This window comes from Seriola aureovittata, chromosome 14 (assembly GCF_021018895.1).
Source record: "Seriola aureovittata isolate HTS-2021-v1 ecotype China chromosome 14, ASM2101889v1, whole genome shotgun sequence".
Lineage (NCBI taxonomy): Eukaryota > Metazoa > Chordata > Actinopteri > Carangiformes > Carangidae > Seriola > Seriola aureovittata.
In genome coordinates this window covers 18,692,825-18,707,449 of record NC_079377.1, presented here as the reverse complement: position 1 = coordinate 18,707,449, position 14,625 = coordinate 18,692,825, and the positions used below count along the sequence as shown (strand labels likewise).

The 14,625-nt window shown below is 35.5% G+C and overlaps 1 protein-coding gene across 3 annotated transcripts in view; it reads left to right on the top strand.

Moving 5' to 3' along the window:
- Positions 1–14,625, top strand: part of sdccag8 (SHH signaling and ciliogenesis regulator sdccag8) — a 68,360-nt gene that overhangs the window by 42,420 nt on the left and 11,315 nt on the right. The window contains exon 17 of one of the 3 annotated variants that reach the window (XM_056394892.1): positions 4,879–6,350. The exons of the other annotated variants lie outside the window; for them this stretch is intronic. Coding sequence (XP_056250867.1) covers positions 4,879–4,891 — 13 coding nt within the window. The 3' untranslated portion in view covers positions 4,892–6,350. Of the gene's footprint in view, positions 1–4,878; positions 6,351–14,625 lie in introns of those variants that run through there. 3 annotated transcript variants of the gene reach the window in all.

Here is a 14,625-nt window from a genome sequence, read left to right as displayed (position 1 = left end):
CAAAAGTGAAAGATGATTATTCTCAATAATATTTCAAGTTGATTTTTACAAAGCTTTTTGCTTTTTGATCATTTATATCCAACAGACTTTTACACTTGATTCCTCGTCACAGGCTGCATACGAGCGCTGAACAGCTCAGCCTGAGCGTGACGTTTTCTTTTCAACGTGTTCCTTTGAGAGGAGAACAAGCTCCGTCAGATTGGATGAGAAGCGTCCGTGAATTGCCGTCTTCAGGTCTCTCCCCAGATGCTCTATGGTTTACGTCTGGGCTTTGGCTGGGACACTCAAGGACAGACAGACTTGTCCTGGTGCTACTCCAGCGTTTTCTTAGCTTCAGGTCATTGTCCTGTTGAAAGACGAACTGTCATGCCAGTCTCAGGTTGCATGCACTCTGGAGCATTTGTGTATTATGAGTTCTGACTAAAGAGTGACATCATGACTCATCAGAGCACAGTCTTTTTCCCTGTGTTACCAGAGTCTGTTAAATGCCGTTTACCAAACTGAGCAGTCTGTCATGAAGGCCTGACTGATGGAGAGCTGCTGTACTTCTGGCAGGTTCTGCCATATCTCTGCAGAGGACTTCTGAAGCTCTGTCAGAGTGACTGTTGGGCTCTTGATCACCTCCCTGACCAAGGCTCTTCTTGCATGGTTACTCAGTTTCTCCATGAAGAGTCCTGGTGGTTCCAGACTTCTTCCATCTGACAAGTATTGAGGCCACTGTGCTCCTGGAGCCTTACGAATGGTTTTATACCCTTTTATTTCTAAACATCTTAACCAACTTGTAGGATATTGTGTTAATAGAAAACGAAACGCGTGTGTGTGTGTGTGTGTGTGTGTGTGTGTGTGTGGGGGGGGGGGGTCAGAGATGGGTAAATATGGATGACTAGTTGAGTATGCAAATGTGGATTCCAGTGCTGAGAGTTTCCTCTGTCTAATTATCAGGCGTGTGTGTGCGTGCGTGTGTATTCAGTGTGTGTGGGTGGGTGTGTGTGCGTGCGTGCGTGTGTGAATGAGTTCACCGCTGCATTAGAGGAGGGGATGAGTGACTGAATAGATGGATGAATGAATGAAATAATGAGCTGCTGGTGGGAAATATCTTAACAGACAACCCCCACCCCTCAACACACACTCAATACACACACTATTCATACACTCTTACCCCCAAATCCCAGCTGGAAAACACCACCTCCCTAACACACACACACACACACACACACACACACACACAGTGTCTGATCCCAGTGTACCAGTGAACAGTGAGTTGATTGTCTGCAGGAGCGGCTCTGTCAGAGGGGACACACTAATTGGGACATCCCAGTAATGACACAACACTCACTCAACTTTCTCACCAGACTGTTGGACTATGTAGTGATATAGTGTAATACTGATCAATTGATCCATTGATTAGACACACTATGAAGAGTGCAGTGAAAATACAAGTAACATGTCTTCTGCTTGTATTGAGCTGTTTCTTATATTTCAGGAACAAATCTATCACCTTAGCTTTCTAGACTTTGTTGTGTGTTCACACAATGAAAAAGGCTAAATTATATGAAACTTATTTAAAGGGATTTGTATTTTACTGGCATTTCACTTTATGCTACTTTATACCTCTACTCCACAACACTTCATGCTTTACTACATTGACCTGAAAGCTGAAGTTTCTAGTTACTTTTCTAGATAAGATTTTACATTAAAGAACACGATTTGCTGATAAAATACAATACAAATGCCTTACAAAAAAAGCAGTGTTTACTTTGAGTCCCATATTACAACTTTCAGATATGAGCTGTTTGCAGTTCTGCTTCTCAAATGGTCTCATTTAAATAACTGTTCAAGTCCTAAAATGGCAAAATTATCTAATATTTCACAAATGCAATACAATAAAGATTAGAGAAAAAGTCCAAACCACAAAAAATATAGATTTATGTAGCAGAAGTATGATTTCTTTTTCAGTGCTACCCCACATTTATCTTGTGATCTGACAACTAAACTAAACCATCTAGCTACATATGAAGAAGCTAAAACTAGGTGCATTTTCAAGTATATTCTGCTGATAAAACTTACACATAAGTAAGCTTTTGAATGCGGGACTTTTACTTATAATGGAGTATTTTTTTACAATGTTGTATTGGTACTTTTACTTAAGTAAAGGATCTGAGTGCCTCTTCCACCACTGCTGATGTGAACTAAAATCGCCGTAAGTTTGGTCTCCCTTGACAATGTTGTCCTGCAATTCTAAATCGTATTGAAAGAATTTACTTCATGTTAGTGGATGAAACAGACAATTAATTGGTTTTATCCATGGAATGACAGAGAACCCTGAAAAATGTCCAGTATAATTTCCCACAGTCCAACGAGATGTGTTTAAGACATCTTGTTTTAATCAACCAACAGTCCAATAATCAAAAAGCATCACTTCCTGACATTTTAGAAGCTGGTACAAGCAAATGTTTGGCAAACAATGATTAATCAGTTATCAAAAAAGCATCTAGCTGTTTTCTGTCGATCAACTAATCAAAGTTTGGGACTGGCGCACAGCGGCGGTTCTAGCTTGTATGTATGTCTGCTCGTTCTAATAAATCCTGCAGTTTGCTCCAAGTCAGTGCGATCATTGACTCACATACACTAATTTCTACATGATGTCAGAATACATTACAGACTTCTCGCCTGTGAGTATTTTTGTCTCATCGGGCGGCTTTAGTGACATCTGCAATCCACAGAGCAACAGAACGATGGAATGATACAAGTTTCATTCAAGGAATCAAAAACAAGGTGAGAGCATAAAATCATTCATCAGTGATTTGAGGAGAAGACGTAAAAGGTGCCATTTTGGAGACTTGACTGACGAGCTCTTCCGTGACTGCGTAGTGTGTGGCATTACCAGTGACCCTCTAAGAAAATCTTTGTTGAGAGATAACAAGTTAAGGCTTGCCAAAGCCATTTCAATCTGCTGCATTCATGGAATGACAGAGGAAAGTAGCAAGAGGCTAGCCACACAAGCCACCAGTGTTGATGCAGTAAAGCCAGTTTTAAACAGAAAGCACCAGTCAAAACCCCAATCATTCCCTCAGACCATCACAAAGTACAGTAATTGTGGAAACAGTCGCGCACAACGGAGTCACACTAAATGGGAAAAGTGCTTGGCCTTTGGACAACAATGCCATAATTGCAAAAAGCTAAACCACTACAAAAAGTACTGCAAGTCCAAACCACAGAGCCAAAATAATGCACACAGTAAAACTTACAGACAGCCAGTGCATGTAGTGGCAGCGGATCAGCCCACAGCATGTGAAGATGACACGTTTTATGTGGATGGTGTCACAGTCGACAGCTGTGTCGACTGTGTGAAATCTCAAGCCAACGAGCAGGGTGAAGGATTTGTTACACCTCACATAAATGGCAAGCCCAATGAAAAGTTGACGGGAGCAAAATGCAATGTGATGTCACGAGACTTTTCAACCAGTGACTGATGGCAACAAACCTGTAAAGCCACATACCTTGTTGCTTATGGTGGCACCAGAATTTAAACCATTGGCACAGTCACTGTTGCGCTTTTTAAAGGAGCAGCGTAATCTTTTTTCATTTTGGGCAGAGAGCTGCAACCCCTTCTAGGATTTTGGGCGTGCGTAAACATGGGAATTGTCAAAATGAGCCCAGATGTCCATCAAGTCACCATGGAGAGCGACACAGATTTCAGCACACAGTTTCTCACACAGCACAAGGAGCTGTTCTGTGAACTCCCAGTCATCCTCGTTGCGATGCAAGACAAAGTCAACTTAACGGCATGCAAAGCATAGGTGTGATAACACCATGTTTGAGCCATACTGAGCTTACAGACTGGGTGCCCTCCATGGTGGCAGCACACAAGAAAGTGTTTCAGTCCTAAAGACCTCAACACAGCACTAGAAAGGCCCCACCATCCAATGCACAGCATTGAAGAAGTGTCAGATATAGTACGTCTCGACAAGAAATCCTCCATGTTAACAACATTCAGTACTCCATTTGGGCGCTACAGATTCCTACGAATGCCTTTTGGTATCAACTCAGCAAATTAGGTATTTCAATGCTCTATGGAACAGCTGTTTGCAGGTTGTCCCTGTTCAGTCATTGTCGATGACATCATCATTGGATGATGCCATGATGCCAACTTAAAGAGAGTGCTCGAACGAATGAGAGAGGTCAACCTCGAGTTACAGAAAAGTGCAAATTTTCGACTGGGCCAAGTAGCCTATGTGGGACATATGTTCCCAAGTGATGGCCTAAAAGCTGACCCTGCTGAAACTGCAGCAATCACTGACATGCCAGTCCCCACAGACGTCACTAAGCAACAGCGTTTCCTTGGTATGGTCAATTACCTTGGCAAATACATTCCAACTTCAGTGCCATTGCAGCTTCACTGAGGAAACTGACCCACAAGGAGACAGCATGGTGCTGGTTTCAGCAACAACAGGAGGCATTCAACCGCCTAATATCATGCCTGTCAAGCTCGCCAGTGTTGGCAGACTATAACATCAATGAGCCAGTCACGCCCACCTTTGACGAATCATGCTATGGACTTGGGGTTGCATGCATGCAAAACGGCAGACCAGTACTATCTCTGCGCAGTGAATACATCACTGTTGTGAACAAAGGCCACCCAGGTGTTGAAGCAACCAAGTACGGAGCTAGAAGCATCATATTTTGGCCAACAATGTCACATGACATCACTGAGGAGTTGTTCTCATGTGCAGCATGCAACAGCACTAAGTGTTACCAGCCAAAGCAGCCTCTTCATCTTCACCCAGTCCCAGCTGATAAAAAAATCACCCAGAGATGTGACTGATGTCTTCCTTAATCTCCTGAACCTCAGAAACATTCCTTGTGATCCAACATTAGGCTCCCTTCCTGAACATCTGATGTCACAACAGACACGTGCAGCCATTCCTGTAAGTACCAAACTACTGGAACCAGCCCCGTGGAACACCCAGCAGATCAATGCCCAGCTCCTCAACAAAAGACTCACCCTGAAACATCACTATAACAAGTCCAAGTCGTCCAATCCAACGGGAGAACATACAGGAGGAATCACTGCCACATCCTCCCTGTTGCAGAGCCGCCACCACCACAGCTCCATGGACATTATGAACATTTAAAATAACGTGCTGAAAAAGAAATGCTCTGTTCCATCCCCAAGCCTGTCAGTATATGTTCATATTATAGGTGTAAATAAAAAAGATAGACATGTACGCTGTATGTGTAAAATTAATAATATAAAATAAGATCCAGCTCCAACCACATCATTGAATTCACTGACGACATGTGGGTCTTGTCACGAATGACAATGAAGCACACTACAGAGGGGAAGTGGGGAAACTGGACATGTGGTGCAGCAACAGCAACCTCTCCTTGAATGTGGAGAAGACGAAGGAGATGGTAGTTGACTTCAGGAAAAGTCGCAGTGTGCATGCCTCGCTAACCATCAACGGCACTGCTGTAGAAAAAGTGAGCAGTACTAAGTTTTTGGGGGTGCGCATCACTGATGACCTGACCTGGTCCATCAACACCACAGCCCTCACCGAAAAACCCCAGCAAGGCCTCTACTTCCTTAGGAGACGCAGATTTCCCCTCATCCATTGTAAACACTTTCTACAGTGGAACCATCGAAAGTATCCTGACACACGACATCACCATCACCAGGAACTGCACAGCTGCTGAGCAGAAGCTCCTGCAAAGAATAGTGAGAGCGGCAGAGAAGATCTGAGGTGTCTCTCTCCTCAGTGGTAAACATCTACACAGACCGGTGTGTCAGGAAGGCCACCAACATACTCTCCGACCCCTCCCACCACCTCTTTGCACTCTTGCCATCTGGAAGGAGGCTCCAGAGCATCCATGCATTATCCACCAGACTGTGTAATAGCTTTTTTCCACAAGCCATCAGAACTATGAAATCCCTAAAAATACTACCCCCAATCCCTGCCTCCAAGTGTCCACTTGACTTGACTGTTTATTAAGGACATCTGTTTGCATTGGCACCTTTTTATGTTAAGCTGCTCTTACAAAAGCTTTTTAATTATGTCACACGTATATTGTGTCCTGTATATGATGTGTCTTTTGTTGTTTTTAAATGTGACATGCAACCTGATCTACGAAGTATGATACTGCACTTCCATGTATGCTGAAATGCAATGTGAGAAATAAATCTGATTCTAAAAAGACATTAAAAAAAATCATATACAAACATATAGAATGGGCAGGTATTTAATATATGTTATAAACTTGTGTCTTCATATATCCAGAGTATGTGTCATTTAATATGTCTTCTATATATGGTTACATCACTCTTGATACAGGGACATGTACGTCATATATATATGTCATTGATCATGGTATACTAAGGCATAAAACGTCATAAAAATGTCAGTATACTAAAGCATAACACGTCGTAAAATTTCATAGTCTATTAAGGCATAAAAACGTCATATTATAGTAAGGCATAAAAACGTCAAAAAACGTCATAGTATAATAAGGCATAAAAACGTCATATTATAGTAAGGCATAAAAACATCATATTATAGTAAGGCATAAAACGTCAAAAAACGTCATAGTATAGTAAGGCATAAAAACGTCATATTATAGTAAGGCATAAAAACGTCATATTATAGTAAGGCATAAAAACGTCAAAAAACGTCATAGTATAGTAAGGCATAAAAACGTCATATTATAGTAAGGCATAAAAACGTAAAAAATGTCATAATATAATAAGACATAAAAATCTCAAAAAACGTCATAGTATAGTAAGGCATCAAAACGTCAAAAAATGTCATAGTATAGTCAGGCATTAAAACAACATAGTAGAGAGAGATAATTTAAAATCCACACAGAATGATCCACAGACTGGGTTCGAACCTATGATCCTCCTATTGTGATAGAACAGCTCTAACAACTCTACTACAGTGCTGGTCATATAATGGTTCATTGTAGTGACAGATAAGACGTCATAGTATAGTAAGGCATAAAACGTTATAGAATAGTAAGACATAAAAATGTCAAAAAACGTCATAGTATAGTAAGGTATAAAAATGTCAAAAAATGTCATAATATAATAAGACATAAAAAAGTCATAGTATAGTAAGGCATGAAAACGTCAAAAAACGTCATAGTATAGTAAGGCATAAAATCTCAAAAAATGCCATAATATAATAAGACATAACATTTAAAGTCATAGTAAGGCATGAAAATGTCAAAAAAAGTCATAGTATAGTAAGGCATGAAAACATCAAAAAACGTCATAGTATAGTAAGGTATAAAAATGTCAAAAAACGTCATAATATAGTAAGGCATAAAAACGTCATATTATAGTAAGGCATGAAAACGTCAAAAAACGTCATAGTATAGTAAGGTATAAAAATGTCAAAAAACGTCATAATATAGTAAGGCATAAAAACGTCAAAAAACGTCATAGTATAGTAAGGCATAAAAACGTCATATTATAATAAGGCATAAAAACGTCATAGTATATTAAGGCATGAAAATGTCAAAAAACGTCATACTATGGTAAGGCATAAAAACGTCATAGTATAGTAAGGCATAAAAACTTAGAAAATGTCATAATATAATAAGACATAAAAATCTCAAAAAACGTGATAGTATAATAAGGCATAAAAATGTCCTAATATATTAAGACATGAAAACATAAAAAAACGTCATAGTATAGTTAGGCATAAAAACGTCATAGTATAGTAAGGCATAAAAACGTCATATTATAGTATGGCATGAAAACGTGAAAAAATGTCATAGTATAGTAAGGCATGAAAACGTCATAGTATAATAAGGCATAAAAATGTCAAAAAACGTCATACTATGGTTAGGCATAAAAACGTCAAAAAAAGTCATAGTATAGTAAGGCATGAAAACGTCAAAAACTGTCATAGTATAGTCAGGCATTAAAACAACATAGTAGAGAGAGATAATTTAAGATCCACACAGAATGATCCGCAGACTGGGTTCGAACCTATGATCCTCCTATTGTGATGCAACAGCTCTAACCACTCTACTACAATGCTGGCAAACGGTTAATTGTAATGAGAAATAAGATGTCATAGTAAGGCATAAAAACATTCAAAAAAATGACATAGTATAGTAAGGCATAAAAACATTCAAAAAAACGACATAGTATAGTAAGGCATGAAAACGTCAAAAAACGTCATAGTATAGTAAGGCATAAAACGTTATAGAATAGTAAGGCATAAAAACGTCATAATATGAAAAGACATAAAAACGTCATAGTATAGGAAGGCATAAAATCTCAAAAAATGTCAGTATAGTAAGGCATTAAACGTTATACTACAGTAAGGCATGAAAATGTCAAAAAACATCATAGTATAGTAAGGCATGAAAACGTCATAGTTTAGTAAGGCATAAAAACGTCAAAAAATGTCATAATATAATAAGACATAAAAACATCTCAAAACGTCATAGTATAATAAGGCATAAAAATGTCATAGTATAGTAAGGCATGAAAACGTCAAAAACTGTCATAATATAATAAGACATGAAAACATCAAAAAATGTCATAGTATAGTTAGGCATAAAAACGTCATAGTATAGTAAGGCATAAAAACGTCATATTATAGTATGGCATGAAAACGTCAAAAAACGTCATAGTATAGTAAGGCATAAAAATGTCATAGTATAGTAAGGCATAAAAACGTCATAGTAAGGCATGAAAACGTCAAAAACTGTCATAATATAATAAGACATAAAAACGTCAAAAAATGTCATAGTATAGTCAGGCATTAAAACAACATAGTATAGAGAGATAATTTAAAATCCACACAAAATGATTCACAGACTGGATTCGAACCTATGATCCTCCTATTGTGATGCGACAGTTCTAACCACTCTACTAAAGTGCTGGCCGTAAAATGGTTCATTGTAGTCAGAAATAAGACGTCATATTATAGTAAAGCATAAAAACATTCAAAAAAACGACATGGTATAGTAAGGTATAAAAATGTCAAAAAACGTCATAATATAGTAAGGCATAAAAACGTCAAAAAACGTCATAGTATAGTAAGGCATAAAAACGTCATATTATAATAAGGCATAAAAACGTCATAGTATATTAAGACATGAAAATGTCAAAAAACGTCATACTATGGTAAGGCATAAAAACGTCATAGTATAGTAAGGCATAAAAACTTAAAAAATGTCATAATATAATAAGACATAAAAATCTCAAAAAACGTGATAGTATAATAAGGCATAAAAATGTCCTAATATATTAAGACATGAAAACATAAAAAAACGTCATAGTATAGTTAGGCATAAAAACGTCATAGTATAGTAAGGCATAAAAACGTCATATTATAGTATGGCATGAAAACGTGAAAAAATGTCATAGTATAGTAAGGCATGAAAACGTCATAGTATAATAAGGCATAAAAATGTCAAAAAACGTCATACTATGGTTAGGCATAAAAACGTCATAGTATAGTAAGGCATGAAAACGTCAAAAACTGTCATAGTATAGTCAGGCATTAAAACAACATAGTAGAGAGAGATAATTTAAGATCCACACAGAATGATCCGCAGACTGGGTTCGAACCTATGATCCTCCTATTGTGATGCAACAGCTCTAACCACTCTACTACAATGCTGGCAAACGGTTAATTGTAATGAGAAATAAGATGTCATAGTAAGGCATAAAAACATTCAAAAAAATGACATAGTATAGTAAGGCATAAAAACATTCAAAAAAACGACATAGTATAGTAAGGCATGAAAACGTCAAAAAACGTCATAGTATAGTAAGGCATAAAACGTTATAGAATAGTAAGGCATAAAAACGTCATAATATGAAAAGACATAAAAACGTCATAGTATAGGAAGGCATAAAATCTCAAAAAATGTCATAGTATAGTAAGGCATTAAACGTTATACTACAGTAAGGCATGAAAATGTCAAAAAACATCATAGTATAGTAAGGCATGAAAACGTCATAGTTTAGTAAGGCATAAAAACGTCAAAAAATGTCATAATATAATAAGACATAAAAACATCTCAAAACGTCATAGTATAATAAGGCATAAAAATGTCATAGTATAGTAAGGCATGAAAACGTCAAAAACTGTCATAATATAATAAGACATGAAAACATCAAAAAATGTCATAGTATAGTTAGGCATAAAAACGTCATAGTATAGTAAGGCATAAAAACGTCATATTATAGTATGGCATGAAAACGTCAAAAAACGTCATAGTATAGTAAGGCATAAAAATGTCATAGTATAGTAAGGCATAAAAACGTCATAGTAAGGCATGAAAACGTCAAAAACTGTCATAATATAATAAGACATAAAAACGTCAAAAAATGTCATAGTATAGTCAGGCATTAAAACAACATAGTATAGAGAGATAATTTAAAATCCACACAAAATGATTCACAGACTGGATTCGAACCTATGATCCTCCTATTGTGATGCGACAGTTCTAACCACTCTACTAAAGTGCTGGCCGTAAAATGGTTCATTGTAGTCAGAAATAAGACGTCATATTATAGTAAAGCATAAAAACATTCAAAAAAACGACATGGTATAGTAAGGTATAAAAATGTCAAAAAACGTCATAATATAGTAAGGCATAAAAACGTCAAAAAACGTCATAGTATAGTAAGGCATAAAAACGTCATATTATAATAAGGCATAAAAACGTCATAGTATATTAAGACATGAAAATGTCAAAAAACGTCATACTATGGTAAGGCATAAAAACGTCATAGTATAGTAAGGCATAAAAACTTAAAAAATGTCATAATATAATAAGACATAAAAATCTCAAAAAACGTGATAGTATAATAAGGCATAAAAATGTCCTAATATATTAAGACATGAAAACATAAAAAAACATCATAGTATAGTTAGGCATAAAAACGTCATAGTATAGTAAGGCATAAAAACGACATATTATAGTATGGCATGAAAACGTGAAAAAATGTCATAGTATAGTAAGGCATGAAAACGTCATAGTATAATAAGGCATAAAAATGTCAAAAAACGTCATACTATGGTTAGGCATAAAAACGTCATAGTATAGTAAGGCATGAAAACGTCAAAAACTGTCATAGTATAGTCAGGCATTAAAACAACATAGTAGAGAGAGATAATTTAAGATCCACACAGAATGATCCACAGACTGGGTTCGAACCTATGATCCTCCTATTGTGATGCAACAGCTCTAACCACTCTACTACAATGCTGGCAAACGGTTAATTGTAATGAGAAATAAGATGTCATAGTAAGGCATAAAAACATTCAAAAAAATGACATAGTATAGTAAGGCATAAAAACATTCAAAAAAACGACATAGTATAGTAAGGCATGAAAACGTCAAAAAACGTCATAGTATAGTAAGGCATAAAACGTTATAGAATAGTAAGGCATAAAAACGTCATAATATGAAAAGACATAAAAACGTCATAGTATAGGAAGGCATAAAAATCTCAAAAAATGTCATAGTATAGTAAGGCATTAAACGTTATACTACAGTAAGGCATGAAAATGTCAAAAAACATCATAGTATAGTAAGGCATGAAAACGTCATAGTTTAGTAAGGCATAAAAACGTCAAAAAATGTCATAATATAATAAGACATAAAAACATCTCAAAACGTCATAGTATAATAAGGCATAAAAATGTCATAATATAATAAGACATGAAAACATCAAAAAATGTCATAGTATAGTAAGGCATAAAAACGTCATATTATAGTATGGCATGAAAACGTCAAAAACTGTCATAATATAATAAGACATAAAAACGTCAAAAAATGTCATAGTATAGTCAGGCATTAAAACAACATAGTATAGAGAGATAATTTAAAATCCACACAAAATGATTCACAGACTGGATTCGAACCTATGATCCTCCTATTGTGATGCTACAGTTCTAACCACTCTACTAAAGTGCTGGCCGTAAAATGGTTCATTGTAGTCAGAAATAAGACGTCATAGTATAGTAAGGCATAAAAACATTCAAAAAAACGACATGGTATAGTAAGGCATAAAAATCTCAAAAAATGTCATAGTATAGTAAGGCATTAAACGTTATACTACAGTAAGGCATGAAAATGTCAAAAAACATCATAGTATAGTAAGGCATGAAAAAGTCATAGTATAGTAAGGCATAAAAATGTCAAAAAATGTCATACTATGGTTAGGCATAAAAACGTCATAGTATAGTCAGGCATTAAAACAACATAGTAGAGAGAGATAATTTAAGATCCACACAGAATGATCCACAGACTGGGTTCGAACCTATGATCCTCCTATTGTGATGCAACAGCTCTAACCACTCTACTACAATGCTGGCAAACGGTTAATTGTAATGAGAAATAAGATGTCATAGTAAGGCATAAAAACATTCAAAAAAATGACATAGTATAGTAAGGCATAAAAACATTCAAAAAAACGACATAGTATAGGAAGGCATAAAAATCTCAAAAAATGTCATAGTATAGTAAGGCATTAAACGTTATACTACAGTAAGGCATGAAAATGTCAAAAAACATCATAGTATAGTAAGGCATGAAAACGTCATAGTATAGTAAGGCATAAAAATGTCAAAAAATGTCATAATATAATAAGACATAAAAACATCTCAAAACGTCATAGTATAGTTAGGCATAAAAACGTCATAGTATAGTAAGGCATAAAAACGTCATATTACAGTATGGCATGAAAACGTCAAAAACTGTCATAATATAATAAGACATAAAAACGTCAAAAAATGTCATAGTATAGTCAGGCATTAAAACAACATAGTATAGAGAGATAATTTAAAATCCACACAAAATGATTCACAGACTGGATTCGAACTTATGATCCTCCTATTGTGATGCTACAGTTCTAACCACTCTACTAAAGTGCTGGCCGTAAAATGGTTCATTGTAGTCAGAAATAAGACGTCATAGTATAGTAAGGCATAAAAACATTCAAAAAAACAACATGGTATAGTAAGGCATAAAAATCTCAAAAAATGTCATAGTATAGTAAGGCATTAAACGTTATACTACAGTAAGGCATGAAAATGTCAAAAAACATCATAGTATAGTAAGGCATGAAAACGTCATAGTATAGTAAGGCATAAAAATGTCAAAAAATGTCATAATATAATAAGACATAAAAACATCAAAAAACGTCACAGTATAATAAGGCATAAAAATGTCATAATATAATAAGACATGAAAACATCAAAAAACGTCATAGTATAGTTAGGCATAAAAACGTCATAGTAAGGCATGAAAACGTCAAAAACTGTCATAATATAATAAGGCATAAAAATGTCAAAAAACGTCATACTATGGTTAGGCATAAAAACGTCATAGTATAGTAAGGCATGAAAACGTCAAAAACTGTCATAGTATAGTCAGGCATTAAAACAACATAGTATAGAGAGATAATTTAAAATCCACACAAAATGACTCACAGACTGGATTCGAACCTATGATCCTCCTAGTGTGATGCTACAGTTCTAACCACTCTACTAAAGTGCTGGCCGGAAAATGGTTCATTGTAGTCACAAATAATACGTCATAGTATAGTAAGGCATAAAAATCTCAAAGAGTGTCATAGTATAGTTAGGTATAAAAATGTCATAGTATAGTAAGGCATAAAAACGTCATATTATAGTATCGCATGAAAACGTTAAAAAACGTCAGTATAGTAAGGCATAAAAACGTCATAGTATAGTAAGACATAAAAACGTCAAAAAATGTCATAGTATAGTCAGGCATTAAAACAACATAGTATAGAGAGATAATTTAAAATCCACACAAAATGATTCACAGACTGGATTCGAACCTATGATCCTCCTATTGTGATGCAACAGCTCTAACCACTCTACTAAAGTGCTGGCCATAAAACAGTTAATTGTACTGACACCTAACACATCATAGTATAGTAAGGCATAAAAACGTCATATTATAGTATGGCATGAAAACGTCAAAAAACGTCATAGTATAGTAAGGCATAAAAACGTCATAGTATAGTAAGGCATGAAAACGTCAAAAACTGTCATAATATAATAAGACATAAAAATGTCATAGTATAGTCAGGCATAAAAATGTCATAATATAGTAAGACATGAAAACATCAAAAAACGTCACAGTATAATAAGGCATAAAAATGTCATAATATAATAAGACATGAAAACATCAAAAAACGTCATAGTATAGTTAGGCATAAAAACATCATAGTATAGTCAGGCATAAAAATGTCATATTATAGTATGGCATGAAAACGTCAAAAAACGTCATAGTATAGTAAGGCATAAAAACGTCATAGTATAGTAAGGCATGAAAACGTCAAAAATGTCATAATATAATAAGACATAAAAACGTCAAAAAATGTCATAGTATAGTCAGGCATTAAAACAACATAGTATAGAGAGATAATTTAAAATCCACACAAAATGATTCACAGACTGGATTCGAACCTATGATCCTCCTATTGTGATGTGACAGCTCTAACCACTCTACTAAAGTGCTGGCCATAAAACAGTTAATTGTACTGACAGCTAACACGTCATAGTATAGTAAGGCATAAAAACGTCAAAAACTGTCATGATATAATAAGACATAAAAACA